This window comes from Candoia aspera, chromosome 1 (genome assembly GCF_035149785.1).
Source record: "Candoia aspera isolate rCanAsp1 chromosome 1, rCanAsp1.hap2, whole genome shotgun sequence".
NCBI classification, from domain to species: Eukaryota; Metazoa; Chordata; class Lepidosauria; order Squamata; family Boidae; genus Candoia; species Candoia aspera.
The window spans coordinates 332,604,457-332,627,475 of NC_086153.1; the positions used below are offsets into that span (position 1 = coordinate 332,604,457).

The window sequence follows — 23,019 nt, forward strand, 5'->3', positions numbered from 1 at the left end:
TTCTTCTCTGTTTGCTAAATAGACCTAATTCATCTGGAACTATCCAAATTGGTACATTTGAGACCATCCTTCGTTCTATGGTTAACTACTAAATGTTTCCTATTTATGGAATTTGTTTTTTGTTATTTATGTTTGTGACTTGCATCCCAACTTTTGGTCCCAAATAAATATGCAACAAAAATATCCTAAAAAACAGCTAAATAGCTCAAAGTGAAAGGTAAAGCCTCCTTTGATGATGCATCGGGTGATTTTATGGACACTTCCAAGCAGTTTTGTTGACAATAATGCAGAAGTAGTTATTCATGCTTTCTTCATTAAAAAAAAAAAAACTTTCCAGCCTAGTCTATACCACTGGTATTATCTCCTATTTAAATACTAACTGGTCTGATCCTGCTTAGCTTTTTGGAATAGCCAAAGACAGCTAGATGCTACCTGCTTCCCAGTGATTTCCACCCATTGGTCTCTGGAAAAGTGGAGAATTAAAGCACCATCTTCTGCACAGCACACACCACACACTAAGCCAGAACCAACCCAACCACTGTTTGGCTCAGCACAATGTGTGAACACAGTCAAATCTTTTCCTGTCCAGGCTTGATAACATCTATCAATTATTCCTCACAGGCCTTTGTTCCGCATTCACAAGGTGTACATCTTGAAAATCATGTTTTAATTGTATTCTTTCATTTTGTGTTGTGAACTGCCCAGAAATTGCTTTCGGGCAGCTGTATATAGCTATAGAAAGTAAATAAATAATGGGCGTTGATAAAACATTCAGTGAGAAAAACCTATTGATGCAATCATTGGTATAAATGTATCAATATTATTTTTGGTGGCATTTTCAGAGAGGTAACTGAGTTTGTTACAGCAAAAACAACAAATTGTCTTGTGGCATCTTGGCTAACGCATTGACAGTAGTTTGTGAAAGGTGATGCCATAAGAGATGTTGGGCTCTGAGATGCTGTGAAATCCTTCATTGTTTCTGTAGGTTGCTTGCCTGCGTGCAAGACCCCGTTGGCAATCAGCACACAAAACGAACTTTAATGCATCCATTTATAAGATTATGCCAAGTTCTTGTTGTGTTTGCTGATGCAATTTAGTAACTGCAAAAGAGGGGAGGTTATTGTAAATCTGCTGGTAATCTTGTTTTTGGGCTGGATGTAAACTAGAGAAAGGAAGGCAAGCAATGGACAAACGAACTGGAAGCTGTGTCATTCCCCACATGTTTCAGATTGAATGCCCATTTACTGTAATGCCTAGAGAGAGACAGGGAGAGAAGTTAATAATGAAGAAGAAATGCATCACATTAGTGAGGAGAAAAAGAGAGAATACAGATTGGCATTTTTTCTCATGTTAATTTATATGAATACAAACCTACATGACTACAATGTAAATAGAAATACATTACACCTCATCTTAGTGGGTTGCTTAAATTTTTTCCTACTTCTTACCTGTGGGGAAAAACAAATTCCTCAAAATTAGCCTCTTACACAAACCAATAGGGATTTAAAACATTATGTTATTCCACTTTTAAAACCTCAAATGGGGAGTGAGAAGCTACTTAAAAAATGAACATTTTGAATGGGATTTGGTTAATATGCTGGCTGGGGAATTCTGGGAGTCGAAGTCCACACATCTTAAAGTTGCCAAGGTTGAGAAACACCAGGTTAGATTCTTTCTTCTTTCAGGTTTGCCCTCTCTTAAAAATGGCTTTTTTGAATCGCTCAACAACCATTGCCTGCATTTGTGTGGAACATACAACTTGGGACTCAGAGCTGTGTCTGTCGGTTACAGGAGCTGTGAGATGCGTCTATCAGCTCTTTCCTGCCTTTTTAGAGACCTAACCGGAGATTACTAGAAATGAAAAATTCATGTTTCATTTAATTTCCATAATCTAGCCCTTTTGCAAAATTCAGTTTTGGTTAGTGTGGTCACATTAATATTTTAAAGTTGGGATAAGTCAACAAAGGAAAACATTTGAGGGGGCAGGGGTTCTAACTCAGCCTCCCGAATTTTGGAAGGCAGAAGGAAGCTTTCAAGTGGCAGAATTTTGGCCCCCAATTTTCAGTGATTTTTTTTTTAGAGTTGTAAGGTTTGGAATGGAAGTGGGAAATCTCTCAGATATTTCCATCCTCGCCTTTAATTTTTGAAAAGCGAAAAATGGCACTCTGATTTGGCCATGTTGCAGCCACAGTTCAGTGGTGCAGTCTCAGGAACCTTTGGGGCCTTACTCAATCCATGGCTTGGCATTTCTATCAAGAGCAGTGTTTCGCAAACGTGGCAATTTGAAAGATGTGTGGACTTCAACTCCCGGAATTCCCCAGCCAAAATCATCTAGATGGTGCAATTTTTTTAAAATAAAATATTTCTCCTCAAGCTTGGTTATATAAATATTACCCCTGAAACAAGGAAAATTGGAGAGGAGGGAAGTTTCCAAGGTGACGCAACTTTTCTTACATTTGTATCTCAGGATGGATTCTTTTATTCCTGCTGGTTCCACCACTGCTGGTTTGTGTGTCACTGATATGGCACTACTTGAATAATCTGCAGATTCTGAAACAGCATGGAAAGCAGGGCCATGTTGACCTTTGATTGGTATCTCCAGCTGCAGTGGAAAGCTGTTGCCAGTAACTCTGTGCAGAGGCCAAGTCATTTTGACACTGCGGAGATGCTGGTTGTTGGTGGAATGTCCTCAAGCGTCCAAAAGGAGAACCAGGTTTTAAGGAACAGCAGCATGAGCCTGTTCTTGACCAGTTTTCTTCTGATTCCATTGCTTTTTCATTCTCTGTTCACACAGAGAATGCTCTAAGACCAAGCTTAGGCTCCTGACTCCTTGCCTTTAGAATCATACGTAGAAGGTGTGCTGAGGCATGGCACAATTTTCCATCATTAACTTACCATCCTTTAGGTGTTGGGGGTTAATACCTGTCATACTAAAAGTGCTGTACTCACATGGGCTGCCCCCATAATTTAGAAACCTAGCTGTAAATCATGCTAGGAGCAACTTAGGGCAACAGGCTTCCTGCTGCAGGGTTCACCCTCGGCTGTATGGAGGGCAGGGCTGGGCGTGGTGCAGGAACACAAGAGCACATCCCAGTGTACAATTTTAATCTTGTGAATGAATGTATGATATTTAGGCACATGATATTGTTGTATCTGAGCAAAACCCAGATTTGTACCCTGAAGACAGAGGCTATAGCCCCTGCTGAGCCTTTGCTTTGCCTTATGCCCTGGTCCCAGGTTTGGCCCTTGATAGCTCTTGATTTAGCTGGGAAGGGTCTCCAGAGAAAGAGTTATTGTCAGTCAAGGTAAACAGTCCTGGTCTAGATAGATCAAAGGTTTAATTTTTATGTGCCTCACATTTGTTGAGTGCTCTGCTGAGAATGCCACAATCCCCTGTCCACCATTTTGGCATAGAGATGTGTGATTTTATAAGGGTAGCTATAACCGGTTTCACTTGTCTAACCAATCCCCCATGAATGCTTCACCCCACCCAGCCAAGGACCTTTTGTGTGGTAGACTTTAGTCAAGAGTCCTGGGGAGGTACCCCTGAGTATAGTGTGGTGTGTGGAGAAGAGATGTGGTACCTTCATCTTCTCCACCTATTTGCCGTTCACGTTGACCCAATGAGGCTGCCTTTCTCATATGCGTGTGTGAATGCCCCTGTGTCCAGTACCAGATTGTTTCCTTTCCTCTCGTCACTTCCCAGAAATCAGTTTTCTGGATAACAGTGTCACTGTTTGTCTTTTCAGCTGCTACTTAGTCAGACCTTCCCGCTGGATTTGTTGTGAAATTAAGCAGCCCATGAAGCTTGATTTGGTTTCCTTTCGCTTTTCCTGAAAGGAAACTCTTACTGTCCTCTCACATTGAGGTAGGAAGAGTCACTGGGGAAATCTCTGTTTCTTCAGTTGAAGCAAAGCACATGGGAGAGCTGCCAGGGAGTTTTGTTCAAGCCAAAAGTTGGAGGCACCTTGGAAGTTGGTTCCAAGATGCTTACAGGAACGTTCCTTTTCTTCTAGACCTAATTAGCTTGACATTTTTGCTGGTGGCCCTGAATCTGGTGCATTGTGTTCTCTGTTCTCGTAGGACAGAGATAACCTGCAGTCCAGGCATGGATGTCTTTGTTCCTACAAATGGAATCCGTGACCCATAGATTCCTCAGGCTTGTGAGTGACAGACAATATCTGCTGAAGCTGGAGAAATGGGTGACAGGCAATATCTGCTCAACTTTGGAGCCTCCTGAGGGTGCTTCTCCTTAAAAGGACATACAGCAATTTGTCTCCTGCGTTTGTATGTAACACAGAGTTTAATATCCTGAATTCCGTGAAAGGCAGGATTACAGTCAGAACAGCCACAGAAAGGTAGTGTGGAACATAGGTGGTCTTTATGATAAGAGAAGGGTTCAAAAATATTTACTATTGTACTGGTATGGCTGCTGTTACTGTCACTTTATTCCTACTTACACAGCCATTCATCTAAAAAAAATGCTCAAAGGATTGGAATAAAATGAATAAGGCCAGGTGGGGACAGTATTTTCAGGAATGACCCCTTGTTTTCATCTAATGCTGCCTGTTGGTTAAAACCTTTGGAGGAGCTGTGTTGGGCGTCCTGCCATTGGCTTGTGTAAATAGTGGGTAGGCCTGGCTTCAGCCCCCAAAGAGGCAGTGTACCTCTTTCAGTGCTCTGGAGTAGCCTTCCCCAACCCAGTGCCCTTCAGGTGTGTTGGAACTGCAGCTCCCAGAACTCTTCCCCAACATGGTTGAAGGCTGGAGAATTCTGGGAGCTGCAGTCCTGGCATGTCAGAAAGACATCCCATTGAGGGAAGCTGCTCTGAAATGTCACCAGATCAAGCACTCTGGGGCACTGTTGGAAATAGAGATCAAGAGTTCTCAGTTTCCTTTGGAAGTGTTGCTACTGCTACATGCTGCCACACTTAACCCTTGGTCATTGGCTCCATAGCCTCTTACGGGTCCTTATGCCCTTCCCACTCTCCTTGGCAATCCATTGGCAGACTGGCAGGGAATGTTACCATGCTGGGGAAGGAGTTTCCAATGCCATAATGCGGACTCACAGGCATCCTGCCAAACAGCTGATCAGTGAGATTGCAAGGAGCACCATCTCTTCCTTAGTGCAACTGTGCACTCCTGGAACAACAGTGCAGAGTGATAATGAGAGCACAAAACTTCTTTTAGTTCAGTAGGGCTGGGAAGTAGGGCTCCGAAGATCTTACCTCATGGACAGCTAAGGAGGATTATTTCCTATGGGCAGAATTACTGCAAGGATGAGGGACCATCTGCTTTTCTTTGAGCAAGCCTGGTACGAAAAGAATCATTGTCTGCCCAGTGACCCTACTCAAGATTTGATGGGGGGGAATAGGTGGGACATAATGGATTTCTTTTGCATGCAAAAGAAACAGTATTACAGGTAGTCCTCGCTTAGCAGCCACAATTGGGAAAAGACTTTCAGTTGCTAAGCAAGGCTGTTATTAAGCAAAATCCGACCCGATTTTACAAACTTTCTTGTGGCAGTCAGTAAGCAAATCACTGTGGTTGTTAAGTGAGCCATGTGGTTGTTAAATGAATCACATGGTTCCCCATTGATTTTGCTTGCCAGAAGCTGGCCAGGAAGGTCGAAAATGGCAATCACGTGACCATGGGACGCTGCGATGGTCATAAATATGAACTGGTTGCCAAGTGCCCAAATCGTGATCACGTGACTGTGGAGACGCTGCAACGATCGTAAGTGTGAGGACTGGTCATAAGGTGGTTTTTTTCAGCACCATTGTAAGTCTGAACCATCACTAAACAAATGGTTGTTAAGTGAGGACTACTTGTACTGAACTGGCTCATTCCCCCAAACAATAAAGTCTCTATATTTTGAACCCAGTCATCTGACCATGTATGGTGACGAGACAAAGAGCAGAGCCTCAGATGCCTGATCCTAAAATCAGGCAGGTTTGTATGGGACCTGGCAATCCAACCCATGTCCTTTTGTTGGCTTCACAGAAGATAAATGTTTCCAAGCACAGCTTATACCTGACCAGTATTTCTTTTCTTCTTAATTTTCCACCTTCAGGATGAATTCCATCCTTTCATCGAGGCCCTCCTCCCACACGTCCGGGCCTTTGCCTACACCTGGTTCAACCTCCAGGCCCGGAAGCGCAAGTACTTCAAGAAGCACGAGAAGCGGATGACGAAAGATGAGGAGCGGGCAGTCAAAGACGAACTGCTGAACGAGAAGCCGGAAGTGAAGCAGAAGTGGGCCTCGCGCTTGCTGGCCAAGCTGCGCAAGGACATCCGGCCCGAGTACCGGGAGGACTTTGTGCTGTCCATCACAGGGAAGAAGCCCTCGTGCTGCGTTCTCTCCAACCCCGACCAGAAAGGCAAAATGCGCCGGATCGACTGTCTCCGCCAGGCAGATAAAGTCTGGCGTCTCGACCTCGTCATGGTGATCCTTTTCAAAGGAATCCCCCTGGAGAGTACTGACGGGGAACGCCTGGTCAAGGCCGCCCAGTGCACCAACCCGGTCCTCTGTGTCCAGCCACACCACATCAGTGTCTCGGTCAAAGAGCTTGATCTCTACCTGGCATATTTTGTCCGTGAGAGAGGTAGGCTGCTAACCTGGTTGTAACCTAGGATTGTGCCCATTCCGGAAGGGTGCTTATCAAGAGTTCTTAGCTATGCGGCCGAAGGGAACTTCCTGATTGAGGACAGGGCACCTATGAGTACGTTAGGGTGGCTCCGTAATGTTGTGTGAGGCCCAGAAGAATGTGGTTGACGTTGCGAGATGCAGGAAGTTTGGCTTCACGAATCTTGAGTTGGGCCTAGCCTAGTTATCCTCCTGTTATTATTAGCCATTAAAGTTAGTAATGGAGCCTCTCTGTTCAGAGGTAGTCTGCTGCTGAACAAGAAATGAATAAGAAGCAACATCCAGAGAAGATGTTGCTTTTGTGCCCCCCTTCGGGGGTCTCCAAGTGGTACCACATTGACCAGTGTGAGAAGCAGCAGATGGGTTCAGTAGTCTGAACCAGCAGGGTTCTTTTAATGGAAGACAATGGCCATTAAGCTATGATTGTTACATAAAGAACGGTCATATTTAATGGCTGTCACGTCTCTTACAGGTACTGAGTATAAAATACAGACAAGGCCCTTCGCTTTCTGTTCTGTTGGTGGGCTTCTAAAAGGCACCTCAGTGGAAATTTATTCTTTGTTTGGGTGAATACCTCTTTCTACAGCACCATACTTGGGGCACGTGGTAGTTCCTTGGATATTGAATTTATATAAAACAACTTCAGTGCGATGGTGCTTATGCACTACAGAGTATTTTAGATACACACAGAAATTAAACGTACCTGGTTAGTTTCCTGAGTGAATGGTCCCGCAGAATCCTTTGTGCTGAGAGTAGTTCTGTGGCAGTAGCTAATTAATCATGGGATTGGGTCCCTGAAAGTTAGAACATTTGAAAGCTACTGGATGTATCTCAGGGATCAAATCCCTTTCAGTTGCCCATATGGGACTCATCAAGGCCATGACTGAGTTAAAACCAAGGTTTCTTGCCAAAAACCATCTAAAGAGCTCAGATGTAAGGTTTTACAACCTGCCCTGAGTTCATTAAACTGTTCTAAATAAGAACAGGCATTCTATGTTAGAATTGGCAAATCAGTTTAGAATAAAAGGGACAGGGTCACATTTCAGTAGAGTGCCTATAGAAATTAGGACTTTGTGTTTGCTTTCATCAAGAACTTTTCTGCCTTATATATTGACGTAAGGCTGGTTTAGTACAACAAGCTAGATTAAGCTAAAACATTGTCTTAGCCTGTTGCATGAACCAAACCAACATTTTTAAGCCTTAATGAGCTTCCTTTCTTGGACGTAACCAGCTGCATCTGCAGATGGTGGAGGGAGCATTGGTAATCAGAAGCAGCAAGTGAGTGGGGGGGAAATGGACTTTCATGGTTCAAGAGCCCCCTTTCTGTCCATGCATCATTCAAAAGGGGCAGGGCTCGCATTGTGATGCTCCTTCTGCCATTCTGCTGATTTTAACCTTTCTGATACCACTGGACATAATACGTTAGGTGAAAAAAAATCCATTTGATCTTGTTAATCTGGGTTTAGGATTTCACATGTTACATGAACTTAGCTGCAAAGTGGCACACTGGATCAGACCATGAACCTTCCAGTTTAGCTTTTTCTTCCTACAGTGGTCAAGCAGGTCCTCCTGGAAACCTCAGCAGAAGAAAGACAAATCTGTAATAAAGCACAAGTTGTGTTCTGACAATTCCAGACAGCTTGGAGAGATCTTTTCTGAAAGTTTAGAATTTCAACAAGGCTGGGCTACATGACTAGCAGCCTAATTTGATCCCTGTGTGTCCCTTTGTGGGGTTCTTGATGCTCTCTGAGCTTGGCGGTTTGCTTGCAGACGTTTCATTCCCCAACTTGGTAACATCATCAGTGCAAGGGAGTGTGGGGTTTGCTGCCTGTTTGTAAATAGTAGCTTGCCCTGCCAGTTTTGGTGGGGGTGTGGTTTCCTCCTTGGTGATTCCTTGATTAGAGTATTGTTTTCTGCCTGATTGCCCCTTTATTCAGATTGGTGAGGACTAGAATCTTGTTGTACCTCTTCCTAATAGCAGTGCATTTGCTTTGTGCACAGAAGGCCACACTCTGTGACATTCTTACGAAGGCCTGGGAAAGACTTCAGCCTGAATGGCTTAGAGCAGTGTTTCTCAACATTGGCAACTCTACAGTGTGTGGACTTTGGCTTCCAGAATTCCTCAGCCAGCAAAGTTGCCAACGTTGAGAAACACTGGCTTAGAGAGCCTCTGCTGGTGTCGGTAGACTCTGATCAGCCAAGATGGACGTGTCTTCCAGTTGGATGACAATGATGGTGGCTTAATTTGGCTTACCCACAAGGTCTCAGGTTTGGTCACCAGCTGCTCCATGTGGAAAGGAGACTCCTGGAGAGTCCTCTGATTGGGGTGATGGATGAATGGTCTCATGCTGCAGAAGGAAGTCAAGTGCATCTAAGACAGGGAAAGCGTAAGAACTGCTTCACCCACTTAATCAACCAAGCTGGACGACTCAATCCGGCATTCCTAACCTTCGCCCACCGACCAAAATGCTGGCTGTGACTGAAGGGAGTTGCTGTCCAGCCTATCTGGGGAGCCCCCAGGTTGGGAAAGCTGGACCTTGTAGTTGCTGCTGCTGCTGTTTGAAATGCCACGTCCCTGCCTGGTTTCTCTTAAAATGACATTTCAGAATTCTCTGCCACATCTGGAGGGCAGAATGAAGGAGATGGCAGGGTTTCCCTTTTTTTTTTTTTGCTTTTTCTTTCCAAATTCACACGAGGGCTATTGAAGGGAGGAACAATAACTTTCGGGGGGGGGGGAAAGAGGAGAGGGGAGAAAAAAAGGCTGCTTTTTTTTTTTGCTTTATTATTATTATTATTATTATTTTACAGAGTTGGGAGATCATTGCCTGGTTGGGGCCTTGCAAGCCTCTTCTCTTCAAGGCTGCCGCCTGACCTTGACCCCCTTGTGTGGATCTGGAGGCAGCCTTGAAATCACCTGATCCCTCTAATTGGTAGTAAATAGGCAGCAGATAAGGTTTCTTGGAGCTGTCACTTTCTCCAGGCTGAGCTAGTTGTGGTTGGGTCCCCCCCACCTTTATTTAAGGTGGCTCCTTCAAATTATTTAAGGTAGGCTGTACGCAGATTGCTGTGTCTCTGGCCGTGGTAAAAATTCATGAAAGCTTCTGCCTGTTAATAAAATTGGTTAGTCGGAAAAGGTGCTGCCAGATTCCTGATTTCAGGGTAGAATGGGAATTCTTGTGCATGGCTCCTTGGCAGAATGTTCCCTTTCTCCGTGCATTTTGGAATCCATAATAATAATTGTTGTTGTTGTTATTATTATTTACTGATTAGCCATTAGACCATGTCGGAAGACAAAATATAAAATACAGCACAGTAATAAGAACATATGTTAGAAAATAAGACATAAGTAAAAGAAAGCGCAAATCATTTTTCTGTGTCACCCCTACAATTTACCCCAATCAGATGAATCCCAAGTAATATTCTTGGAAAAGCGTATGGCCTGCTAAAAGATAATGCGGTTTGTTTGATGTAATGTATTGTATGAGACCAGCTGTTGTGGTTTGTAAACCAAAGTTTATGGCTTAGGAGATTGTGCACACTCAGCCACTGTTGGCAATCACCATAGTTAAGCCAACCGTGGTTAAGTGCAGCATGTGAAGCAAATCTGTTTAGGTGTTCCCCGGTTTCTCCAACCTGATGCCTACCACGGGTGCTGGACTACCCCTCCCATCACTTCAGCCAAGTGAGTGGGGATGATGGGGACTGTGGCTTGATGCATTGAGAGGGTGCTTGATGCATTGAGAGGGTGCTCAGTTGAAGGAAGCTAGTGTGCACTATGAGAAGCAAGGATTCTCTCCATAACTCTTTGTAAAATACTGCTTTGAAACTCTCTGGCTCTTTACCTGAGCATAAACATTTGCACTGCTGAGATCTTGGTTTTTCATTCGGTTGCAAACTTTCACCAGATGTCTTTGCACTAATGATGCCGCGATGGTCTGGGACATGTTCTTTTGCAAGAGCCGTTCCAAAGCAGTTTTGCTTTTAACTTCAAAACAGAATCAATCAACTACCCCTTCTTTTAAATGTGTGCATTTGCTCTATCCCCTCGCCGACTTCTGGGCATGGATGTCCGCAGAGGAAAGGCACGGGCAGGGAGCGGAGAAATGATTAAATGTGTGTCGCAATGTCACAGTACAAACCGTGTGACTGACGTACTTGTGCGCAATGACAAGATGCAAGTACGAGGGTCTAGGGCTTGCATCGTGATGCATGTGTCATCCTTTGCGTGCCGTTGCAGTTTGTAGCAGATGCCCGTGCTTCTGTGGTTCTGTACAGTTTATTTTTTCCACCTTCGTTTCTTTTTGAGTCTGCCAGCCAGTCAGGGATCCCCAAGTAGCTAATTGACATCACAGTGATGCACAAAGACTTGAAACTGGCAACAGCTATTAAAGGAGAGAACAGAATATAAAGGTCCTAAATGAATACATTTAAAAATAAGAAAAGCCAAATTTAGTCTATATGGTTTTCTTGGTAAAATACAGGAATGGTTTGCCATTGCCTTCTCCTGCACGGTATGAAATGATGCCTTTGCCGTGATCCTGCATGGTTGCTAAGAATCAACATCGATTTGATGGCACGTTATCAGTCCAATCTCGTCCCGCCTTCACACTGGATGCCCTCCAGATATTGTAAACTTCCCCATGGTGGCCAAGCTTCTGCAAAACTCCGCTCTGTATTTTGAAGTTCAAAAGAGATAGCTTTTCGCTATTCCCCCAATGACTGACATTGAGTCATTGCTGAATCTGACCTTGGAGATAAGGCATAACCATTATGCCTAGCAGGCCCTGAAGCCTAATCTTCCAGGAATCTCTCTCATGCCTTTTTAAAGCCAACTAAGTTGGTGGGTATGTGCTGATTCCGCTGAAAGTAAATTAAGCCCATCTAGAGTGAGGGTAATATTTCCGGGGGTGGGGTGGTGGGGATAACACAGGCACCCTAGCTAATCAAGAATTAACCAAACACTCAGATGTAACTTCCTAAAAATGGAGTGGGTAGGTTTGAAGCTGCTGAAGATTTTCAGTTGAGCATCCTGCCATGCGTAGAAAACCATGTCTGCCTACAGACCTAAACCTGCCCGGGATTTAATTGTACCCAGCGGAGATAAACTTTTTGGATTTGGAAAAGAAGACTGCATTAGGCCAGGGTCTCAATGAGACGCAGAGGCTAGAAAAGCTGGATTCGGGCATCATGTTCTTCAAGTGGACACTGAATCCTAGACTTACCAGAGGAGGCACTAACTCCACGGGTTGGATGGAAGTGGGCTGGCAGGCTAGCTGTTGTTAAGATGCTGCTGCCGTTTGTCTCTGACATTATCAGTCTGGAGCAGTCGCAGCCTCTCCCCCCTCCTTGTGATAATGCCTTTTTTTTCTCCAGCGTCAGCAAAAAAAAAAAAAAAATCTCAGCCTATTCCTCTGCAACAGCAGCATGGCTGGCCAGAGCAGGCGCAAAGTCTATGCCAGACCAAAGCCTCGTTGCTGCTTAGCATCTCAATCAGGTGCCACTCCTTGCTCGCTGAGACCCGAATTGAAAAAAAGCATGGATGGGACCCCAGAAGGCAATTTAGTCAAACCCTTGCTTTTGCTATGGGGCGGGGGTGCACCATCCCTGCCTGAGATCCCAGCTCCAGCTGAAACAGATAGACCTAGGCGAAGAATGCAGGAGATCTGGGCATCCATTTCTTTTCCTTTTTTTTTCTGTCCTCCCCCAACCCGACTGGCATCCTCAGTATTTGCACAGGGCCTAAGCTGTGACTGCAGTGGGGGAAGGGAGGAGAGGATGGGGAGGGGGGAGAAGGCTTCTCCCAGTTGCACGTTAGGAGGTCAGCGCTGAAAGTCAAAACCATTGCAGCGTAATAGTAATCAATCTCTTGCCATCGATCAAATTGGATCGCACCTCCGCTCAGCATTCTGGCAAGAAAATGCCTGTCCGTGTTGGTGTGGGGAAGGGAAGGACGAGGTGGGGGTAGCTGTTTTTTGCGGTGGTGGGGAGATAAAACAGGATTTGAAAAGTTGTTGAATTGGCAGAGCAGCAGGGGCCAAGTGTCATCAGCCCACTCGCCTTTGGCCGGCTTCCTTGAAAAGAGGCAGCTTAGAGATGAAACTAGTTGGGAGATTTGCTTTTCAGAGCATCCCATTGAAATGATGGGTGCAAACGGGAACGTTGAGGCAGCCTCCTAGCTTCTTCCTTCAAGCATCAAACTGAAACCTTTCTGTCTCAAGGGGATTTCTTCAGAAGGAAGATCCTCCCAAGCCTGCAGACTGGGGGCTGAGCTCAGTTGGAGAAGGGACCATTTGTGCTTCTTATTCTGGGATCAGTTTAACTTTCCTGGTTCCAGCGGCATCCTGACCAGAGCAGTGTTTCTCAGCCTTCGCAACTTTAAGATGGGTGGACTTCAACTCCCAGAATTCCAGCAATGCTGGCTGGGGAATTCTGGGAGTAGAAGCCCACCCATCTTAAAGTTGCTAAGGTTGAGAAACATGGGACTAGAGCTTGGGATTATGTTCAGGGTAGCTCAGTCCAAATCTTCACTTAGCCAAGAAATTCCCTAGTGGCCTTTGGCCAATTACTCTTTTTTCAACCTGATTGACTCCACAGGATTGTTGCAAGGATAAAATTGTGGGTGGCAGGGGGAGATTACAAACCAGATGTGCTTTGAACCTTGTACAGTACTCCGTTAAAAGAAAGGCAGGTTATTAATGAGATTTCACTTCCCACACTGCTACGCAAATGCAAAAACAGTTATCATGCTGCTTTTGTACTTAGAATTTCTCCTCTAGTCAAAGAATATGTAACAAGCTGCATACAGGTAGTCCTTGTTTAGTGACTGCCTCGTTTAGCAACTATTTGCAGTTATGCCAGTGATGAAAAAATAACTTTACAACCAATCCTCGCATTGATGACCTTCGCAGATCTGTAAAGCAAAGGAAAGCTGAAGGGAGGTCATAAACACAGTTGTTTCATTTAGTGATTGCTTCACATAACGACCAAGGTGCCAGTCCCAATTGTAGTCACTCAATGAAGACTACCTATTATATTAAGTTAGGGATAAATATGGTATGATCTTCTACTTATTATTAAGAAGGCACAACTCTAATTGGGTCTAGCTAGCTCAGCCAATGGTGAAACACAATGGATGTTACAACCCAGCAACTTTTGAAGAGCTAGATGTGTGTGGTCTATAATCTTGCTCCCATTTCACCCAAATATATGCTCTCTTTTTTTTGGCATGCATTCATAGAAAAATACACCTGTGTAACTTGCATGTGAAGATGACATCTGTGCTTGATGATTAAGAGCAAGAGGAAATGCAAAAACTACAGGGGATTAGTTTGTTAAGTGTGCCTAGGAATGTGTTTGGCAGAATTCTAATTGAAAAGGTACAAGAGGTGTCAATGAGCAAAATTTGGGAAGTGCAGTGTGGTTTTATGCCAGGCAGAGGATGTGCAGGACAGGTTTGGCTCTTTTGCAGGTCATTGAGAAATATCTGAATCCAAGAAAGAAAGTTGATTGTACATTTGTTGATTTAGAAAAAAACATCTTTGAATGATGGAATGTTTTGATAAAATGGTGATTCCTGAAATTGTTAAGAGGATATGCAATGGTAATAAAGCATGTGAGAGAATAAATAGAATGCTTCGCACATGGCTTAATGTATATAGGAATATTTGTGGTAATATTAGAGGTCTGTTGGTTGAGGAGATGAATGTGCGTGCTCTTTTCTATGCAGAGGACGTTGGGTAATTAGTTGAGAAACTGAATGATTTGCAGTGAATATTAGAAAGATTGTATAATGCAGCAGGGAATATGGATCAGAAAATTAATGCCCTTCTGGAATGAGAAAATGGAATTAACAATAATTAGTTATACATAAATGATGAAAAGCAGGGCAAGTAGATGAATGTACGTATCTTGATATAATGTTTACTAAAGAGGATACAATAGAGAAATTTGGAGATGTGAAAATGCTGGTAGAAAAGTAGTAGATGATGTGTGGTCTATTGTGAGGGATGAATGGATGTTGAGAGAAGCAAAAACGGTCTGTATAAGAGGGTTTCTGCCTACTTTTTATATGGAAGTGGGAGTTGGGTATGTCAAGAGAAACAGGAGTTGAACTGAGGGAATGGGATACTTAAGAAATGTGTATGGAACTTATGGGACAGAGTCAAGAATGAATGAATGGAGACTGAATACAAACAGTGTGTTGAGGTGGTTTGGTCATATAGAAAGAGTAAATGAGGACCAAATTGCAAATCAGATATGTGAAGGACAAGTGAATGGATTGAAAGAAATGGGATCACCAGGAAGTCATGGCTGAATAGAATTAAAGAGATCCACAAGATTTAATGAACAAAGGCAATGTATGAAGTGGGATATGGACACGGTGGTTTTGCGAGGACATAACAGTATGAGAGGTGTAGTGAATGATGTTGGTGTAAACAGCAAATTTAGCTACATTTCCTTTTCTCGTGACTTTAATTTCTTACGTCTTTTCTGCATTTGGCATTATGTTGCTTATCCTGAAACGAAAAAGCGGATGAGTAATGTATGTATGTATGTGTGTATGTCTGTAGGCGTACATCAGAAGAAATCCCTGCAAAATTGTGTATGAATTTTCATGCAGACTTGTTATCCCCCAAATGACAAGCAGCTGCAGGAATGGGATGGGGAAACGGGCTTCAAAAAATTCTGCCCTCGGGATACTGAAGTGGAGTCACCCATCCCTATAAACAATGCGGAAAAGCTGAACATTTTAGATACTACGCACGGCAAAACTTGTACTTGTTAAGGAAACACTAAGCTCGATGCCAAGCATCATGGTGGGAGAGCAGGTAACAAGTGCTGTAAGTTTCCTTTTCAGGTGCACAAGCATTGTAGGGCGATTACCAGGTGCAGCCAAACCACGGGTTTGACCTTAACCCATCATACACACAGAGGGCAAGGAAGACTTTGGGAAATTGTCACCTATTGTATATTATTCTCCTGCTCCTCAAATTGGCAAGAGGCCTCCTCCAGTCCACCCCCACCCCCCACCCCCGGAAGGATGAAAAGCAAGCAGATGGCCACAATCTGCCAATTTTTGTTTATATGCCAGGCTTTGCGTCTGTGCCATCCTCTTGTGCCAAGCTCATGGGCAGCCCACTCTTCCTCAGTGGAGGGAGGTGCCCAGTGCCAATACGGTTGGGTTTCTTGGGCTCTGCAATCTCCTGAGCTCAGCAGGCACGCGAGAAGGCTGCCCATTCCCTGACTTAAATTGGAGGCGGGGTGGGGGTGGGAAATTGGGTGCCGCGGCTTCTCCCTTTGGCTGCCGGGAATACAGTTTGGCTGCGGCTTCTTGGGGAGCCATTAATGTTGCTTCCAACTTTCAGGCACTCCCCTATTGCTTTGAATAACTTTTGTTGTTAAATGACGATAAGATTCAATCTGGCTTCTCCTCCTCGCCGAGATGTTTATAGTCATAAAAGATCGCTTGGCGCCTGAAATGTCCTCTAGGAGTACAGCATGTTCATCACACCCAAAAAGCTAGTTGGTCCATCGTGTCTTTCCAAGTGCTTGAAAGTGCCCCAAAACTGTTTTATCCCATGATGATCCTCTCTCCTCTCAAAGTCCATACTGAGCTTTGTTTCAAAAGACAGTCCAGGAATGTCTTGCGCAAGTGGAAAATTTCTACTAAATTTCACATCTTGTAATTTGGTCAGATTTCCTTGGTGTTTGTTTTGCATCAAAAGGGACTCTCAGAGTTATCCTCTGAAGTTTGCTAGAGCCCAGCGAGATGCAGTCTGGAGTTCCCTTCCCCAAAGCATCTACTGGGCCAAAATGCCTAAATGGCCTTGCTAGAAATGACGAGTCAGCGTGAGATGCATAAGATGTAAAAAATAATTTTGGATTATTGATTTTATTCATTAGATTTATATTCTACCTTTCCTTCAGGAGCTTAATGTAGGAGCTTGATTCAGGAACTTAATGTAGGGTAATTTTTCCCTACAGTAACCACACTCTGAGACAGGTTAGGATGAGACACAGTGATTATTGACACAGTGAGACACAGTGAGACGAAGTGCTCTGGGTCTGCTTTGTGATGCTACCCAGCATCAGCCTTTGCTTCGAGGTATGTCAGAGCTGTCTAAAAATGGCCCATTGGAGGATGAACCTTCTCCCCCAAAATACTTGGATATTTTCTTGGGCCAGAATGACCAGAGTTCCAAGAGGAATAATGGGGACACATTAATTTGGATAAATTTGCGTATTTATTAAAGTTAATCCATAACCTCAGGTGCCGATGCAGCTGCAATTAGAGTCTTTGTATCTAGGCTGCAAAAATCCAGATGACTACAGGTAGTCCTTGAGTTATGACCATTCGTTCAGCGACCATTTGAAGTTGCGGCGGCACTGAACAAATTGTAGTTACTCCCAGTCCCTGAAGTTACGGCCTTTGCACCCCTCCCCCAGTCACATGATCAAGGCCGGCAGGGGCAACAGGGCCAGTGAGTGCAGGATTGCAAGGCTGGCAGAGGTGGTGGAGTGCAAGGTGGCCAAACGGATGGGGTGGGGGGAGTTGAAGAAGAGGCATTCCCTTACCTTATCAAGGCTTGGGGCTGGGGGGGACCAAGATGGGAGTGCCTTCGATCGGGGTGGGTCCTTGGCTAATGACCGGTGGGATTCAGTTAACAACAGCAACTGGGACTGTCAAGATTGCTGTCATTAAGTGATGCAGTCACATGATATCCCGCTTTACGATCACATCACTTAACGATGGAAATTCTGGTCCCAACGGCCATCGTAACTCAAGGACTATCTGTACTACGTAGGAGCAAAGGCTGATTGATTATGTGCCATCAAGTCATTGTTGACTCTTAGCAACCACAAAGATAGATTTTCTGCAGGACAATCTGTCCCTTACCTGGTGTTTTGGGTCTCCCAACGGTGCACTCCTTGCCACTGTAACCGATTCCATCCCCTTTGCTGCTGGTCGTCCTCTTCTTCGCTTTCCTTTCGCCTCCCCCAGCACTGGAGCCTTCTCCAGAGAGCTGGGTCTTCGCACAGTGTGTCCAAAGTAGGATAATTTGAGCCTGATAGGAGCAAAGAGATAACAAAAATCCCCTTTGCTTTTTTCTAGTAGTCATCCAGAATCTTGCAGCCCTGATCTCGTAGCCCTTGATGCAATGAATGGCAAAGGTGATTTTTTTCCCCCAGGCTGGTTCAAGCCTGCTGCTGCTCTTGTCATCAAAGTTTCCTGCTTCTCACTCTACAAGGCAATTTTTTGTATTTGTGGTGTGTGCCTGACACCCAGAACACCTCCCACAAAATTTGGATACATCTGGTCACCCTGTGTTAGAGAAAACCTGAAGTATCACCGCAGGGAAGGGAAGAATAAGGGCGGTCAGATACTCAGGGCCGTGAAAGATGCTTCTCTCCGAGATTCGTTTTTGGCCAAAGCCACAGACTGCAATCTTAAACCGATTACTTATTTATTGGGGTGGGGTGCTGGTGAGAAAGTGGTGACCACAAGGCTGCAGAACAGTTGTATCTCTGTGTGCATGTGCGAGTTTTGCTGCATTGCTGGTTTTGCTCTGATCCATTGCAGGTCAGCGTTTGGGGGCTGGCTGATGCCCCCTTTAGCCAATGGAAATACTTGGGCATGACAGGGCTTCAGCTGGGCATTCCTCTAATCCTCATAAAAGGTGTGGGCATTTAAAAACATTTATATTTCAATACTGATGGTCAAGGCACATTTGGAAAACCATGTCTGGTTTTAGGTGTCAGATTGCAAGGAGGATATCAACACAATGGAAGATGTCCAGGATGAGGGAGATCAGGATGATGAGCTTCCTGTATGTCTGGCAACTACATCCTGTGAAGAACAGAGCAGGGAGCACTTAGAGCTGCGTTTATCAACCTCAGCAACTTCAAGCTGTGTGGACTTCAACTCCCAGAATTCCCCAGCCAGCATTGCTGGGAGCTGAAGTCCACACAGCTTAAAGTTGGCAAGGTTGAGAAATGCTGACTTAGAGAGTAAGAGGAAGTGTGATTGCTGTCTGAAGAGCTGTAGGAAGAAGAGAGAGCAGATTTGGTCTCTCGGAATTCAGTGGGACTGGAACAGAAGGGTGAAAATTATGGGGAGCTGGATTTTACTTAAGCATAAGGAGAAACCTTCTGACAACGCAAGGCCTTTGGTGGTATAGTAGAGCTAGGCTTTTTCACTGGGGATATGGAAGTGAAGCCTGGCTAGCTGTCTATCACAAAAAGAGTATACAGGTAGTCCTTGACTTACGACCGCAATTGGGACTGGAACTTTAGTCACTAAGCAATGCAGTTGTTAAGTGAGGCATCATGTGACCACGCCCAATTTCATGACCTTTTTTGCCATGGTTGTTAAATGAATCATGAGGTTGTTAAGCAAATCCAGCTTCCCCCATTAATTTAGCTTGTCGGAAGCTGGCTGGGAAGGTCACAAATGGGGATTGTGTGACCCCGGGACACTGCAACTATCACAAATACATGCCAGTGGCCAAGCTCCTAAAGTTTGATCACATGACCGCAGGGATGCTGCAATGGATTGAAGTGTGAGGACTGGTCGTAAGTCACTTTTTCCAGCACCATTGTAACTTTGAATGGTTGCTAAATGAATGGTCGTAAGTCGAGGACTACCTGTAATAACTTCCAGTACCGCAACCTGGGCTGTGAGCTCCTCTGCAACTTTATTCTACTTATGTGATCAACATAACACTGTATGTTGGGTTACTATCGCAGTACGAAGGAATCCACCTCATGTGAGAGAGTGGCAGCTCTTGGGTCTCTAGATCTTATCCAAAATAGGAGAAATGTGTCTGGGCCACAGGCAGCATACAGTTTCCAACAGTGGACAGCCTCCAAACAGTTTACAAGCAATTTATGAAGGCAACTGCTGGCCCCTGTTGTTTGTCGCACTCTCTGATATGGGGAGGCAGAGTGCCTTGGCTCAGGAGGATCTCCTTGATGAAATGACCGCATCTTTATACTGCCCAGTATCCTTCTTAGTTAATAAAACATCATGGGATAAAACCAACAAAGTACAAAGATCGGAAAGCTCCCCAAGAATCTTCTAAAATTCCTGGTGAGGAGAAAGGAAATGTTTCCATCTCGCACTGAACAAAAGAAACTTCGTTTAGGCACCAGGTAAGCCTTTTTGGGGAAGGCATTGGGGAAAAGGTGACAGGGACAGAAGTATCTGCAGGGGCATCAAAAAAGTAAAGGGAGCAGCCACACCCATGCCATTAAAGCCCTGCTCCTTTTTCACGTCCGTCTTCAGTGGCTGCCATCTTCATCTCCTCCCTGCGCACTCCTATGTACAGATTTTTTTTTCTCTAGTAGCCTTCTCTTTTGTCTTGGGGGAACCTCTGGAGTAGGGCTGAGATGGTAACCTCTGGATTTGGGTAGGTCAATACAGGAGTATTTTGGGGAGCCTGGTTCTAAGCCGTTTAACTCTGCATCAGTACTCCAGATTGGAAAGGTCCAGATTTAAACTGGTGGCTGGTGCATTGACATGTGGATCAGTCACAGTTCACAGTCTAGTAATCTAATCCAGTATTTCCCAGCCTTGGCAATTTTAAGATGTGTGGACTTCATCTCCCAGGATTTCCCAGCCAATGCTGGCTGGGGAATTTTGGGAGTTGAAGTCCACGCATCTTAAAGTTGCCAAGGTTGAGAAACACTGCTCTAATCCAATCTAATTTTGGATTAACAGAGTGTGCAAATCATTCCAAAGCAGAGATTAATCTATTGTACCTAATATCTGTCGAGAGATTTCTTCATCAGTTCTCTCTCTGTCTGATCCTTCCTTCCTTCCTTCCTTCCTTCCTTCCTTCCTTCCTTCCTTCCTTCCTTCCATCCATCCATCCATCCATCCATCCATCCATCTTCAGGCAAGCAGCTCTTGACCTTCCTTGTGGCAGGGGCTTCCTTCCATCAACAGGGCACCAGTGACAGATTGTCATTCTCTAAAAAAAGGGTGGAAGAGCACCCCTTCCTTTTCAGAATCATGCCTGTGTAAACTTTATAAATTTCTATCGCGGTTCTTTTAGGAGGGTGGAGCAGATGAAAATGCAACAAAAGAATAGCTGTGAAAGGAGATCTGCGTCCTTCCTGATGCTCTGCTGAGATGTTTTTGATGCTGGTGGTGGGCTCTGTGGATGCTTCAGCGTTGCCTTTGATGTATTCTCTCTGTCATTTATGGAAGCTTGGCAAAGAATCTCTGATGCCCGATTTGTAGGCTAGGCAGCCGTTTGCCAACCGTGGGTCTGAGTGTGCAGACGGTGGTGGGCAATGACCTTTGGCAAGCCAAAGGTTGGGGCAAGAACCGCTGTTTCACTGGGAGACCCATGGCTCCTATGTCGTGTGGGAGGGAATGCCGCTCAGCTGCTCCCTCACTCTTTGTGGCTGTTGAATTAAAGATGAAATGGGAAGTCTGGCGTGCACCTGTTCCCCTCCCCTGCTCCTTCCCGCTTTGGCAAACTCCTTGGCCTCTAATGGGTTTGCAGTTACCCGGTTGGCAGCAGGCCTGCCTTCATTCAGTGCCACGATGGCGGCAGCTGCCGGTGCTCCCCCCGCTTCCCCTCCCCAGCCCTTCTCTTGCACCGAGTTTCTCTGCCAGGAACTCCATTAGAATCACTCGTCCTATTTTGGCAGACAGAAGGAGGCCAGTGCTGATTGCCTCTCAGAACACAGCTTTCCAAACTTGCCAGCTGCGGGGATTTGTGGGGGTGGGGGCCGGGAAGGGGTGTTCCCATGGGAAGAGTCTGAGGAGCTGAAAGGGGTGGGGCTGGAGGCGGAAAGGGATTCCCCAGGTAGATCCAGAGGGAGCACAAAACCTTTTTTTTTCTGGATGAGATTAATGGCTGTTTCTGCCCAGCATCCTGTTTCTTCCAGGAGCTGACCCAAAAGCTGTTGAACAATGATGGCCAACTTTGAGGTAGATTTATAACCCTGAACCCACACTTGCTTACATACACACTCACACACAGGATCTCCAGATGTATGGAGACACCAACCTCTAGAGTTCTCAGTCACAATCAGGAATCTTTACAATTATTTGTTTAGTTGACAGAATACAATTATGTATCTTATATTTCAACTTGGTTATGACTCCCTTCAATCCCATTAATTTTGCTGGCCGTAGCAGGGTTTCCAAACTTGATAACTTCCAGACATGTTGACTTCACCTCCCAGAATTCTCATCAGTGGCTGTAGGATTCTGGGAATTGAAGTCCACATCCCTGGAAATGGCGAAGGTTGGGGAACACTGCCGCAGATGTTTTCCTTTCAAATGTGTCAGCTGCCCTTCCCAGAAAGGACCATTTAAAACATTCTTCCCTGAGTGCCACCAGTTTTATGTTAACCATGTCCAACAACCTTTGTTGGAAAGGTTTCCTATGATTTTCTTTTACCCTTACAACAACTCTGCAAAGTAGATTAGGCTGACAGAGAACAATTAACTCAGGACTATGGCTGCGTTTCCATGACTTGTTAAGCTAAAATGTGATTAGTTGTGCTGCTGTGTGTTGTGGGAATATAGCCCAGACGTTTTAGGGCTGAGTGGCAGTTTCCCACTTTTATTGACTTTCTCCAAAAATGGAACCCATTTAAATGCTTCTTCCATACTACCCAGGAGTGACTTACGCTGCCCACCTTCAATTTTCATTAACTCAGTGTTTCTCCACCTTGGCAACTTTAAAGCGTGTGGACTTCAACTCCCAGAATTCCCCAGACAGCATTGCTGTCTGGGGAATTCTGGGAGTTGAAATCCACATGCCTTAGAGTTGCCAAGGTGGAGAAACACTGAATTAACTGGTGCAAATTGAAGAGAGATCCCCCCAATTCTTAAGCTTTCCCAGTTTTAATCATTACCTTTAGAGTATCTCCCTATAGGCAATAAATTGGAGCAACACCCTGATGTGCTAGCTGTCTGCATGTAGAGAGGTTTGTTAGTGTTGAGGGAGCATGTTGTTTTCTTGTATTCAAATCCAGAAGTGGTGCTCAGACTTGGAGTCTACGAAGCAGCAGCACAAGGTGAGAATGTTTCTGAGAGCGTGAAGAGTGTATTTCCCAGAGAACAAGCAGTGACCTAGAGGGAGTGAAGAACATCTCCATCTCAGTGAGCAACTCAGTTTGATTTACGCCCCAGCACCTCTTTCTCGTTAAAAATTGAACTGTATATTCCCCGTCGCCTTCATTTTTGGGGGATGTGTGCTGAGCAAAGGAAGGGAAATCTTTTCCAAAGTGATAACTCTGTTTGGAGTGCTTTAGGACCTAACTGTGTGAACGTAAATTGATTTCAGTGTCAGGGGCTGTGCATAAAGCTGAAATCACTTTGGAGATCATCCAGTCTAACTCTGATTGAGG

At 44.8% G+C, this 23,019-nt stretch overlaps 1 protein-coding gene across 3 annotated transcripts in view; it reads left to right on the plus strand.

Annotated features, from left to right (window-relative positions):
• Positions 1–23,019, plus strand: part of NFIC (nuclear factor I C) — a 147,608-nt gene that overhangs the window by 38,830 nt on the left and 85,759 nt on the right. For all 3 annotated transcript variants that reach the window (XM_063290753.1, XM_063290752.1, XM_063290755.1), the window contains exon 2: positions 6,073–6,604. In XM_063290753.1, coding sequence (XP_063146823.1) covers positions 6,073–6,604 — 532 coding nt within the window. The remainder of the gene's footprint in view (positions 1–6,072; positions 6,605–23,019) is intronic.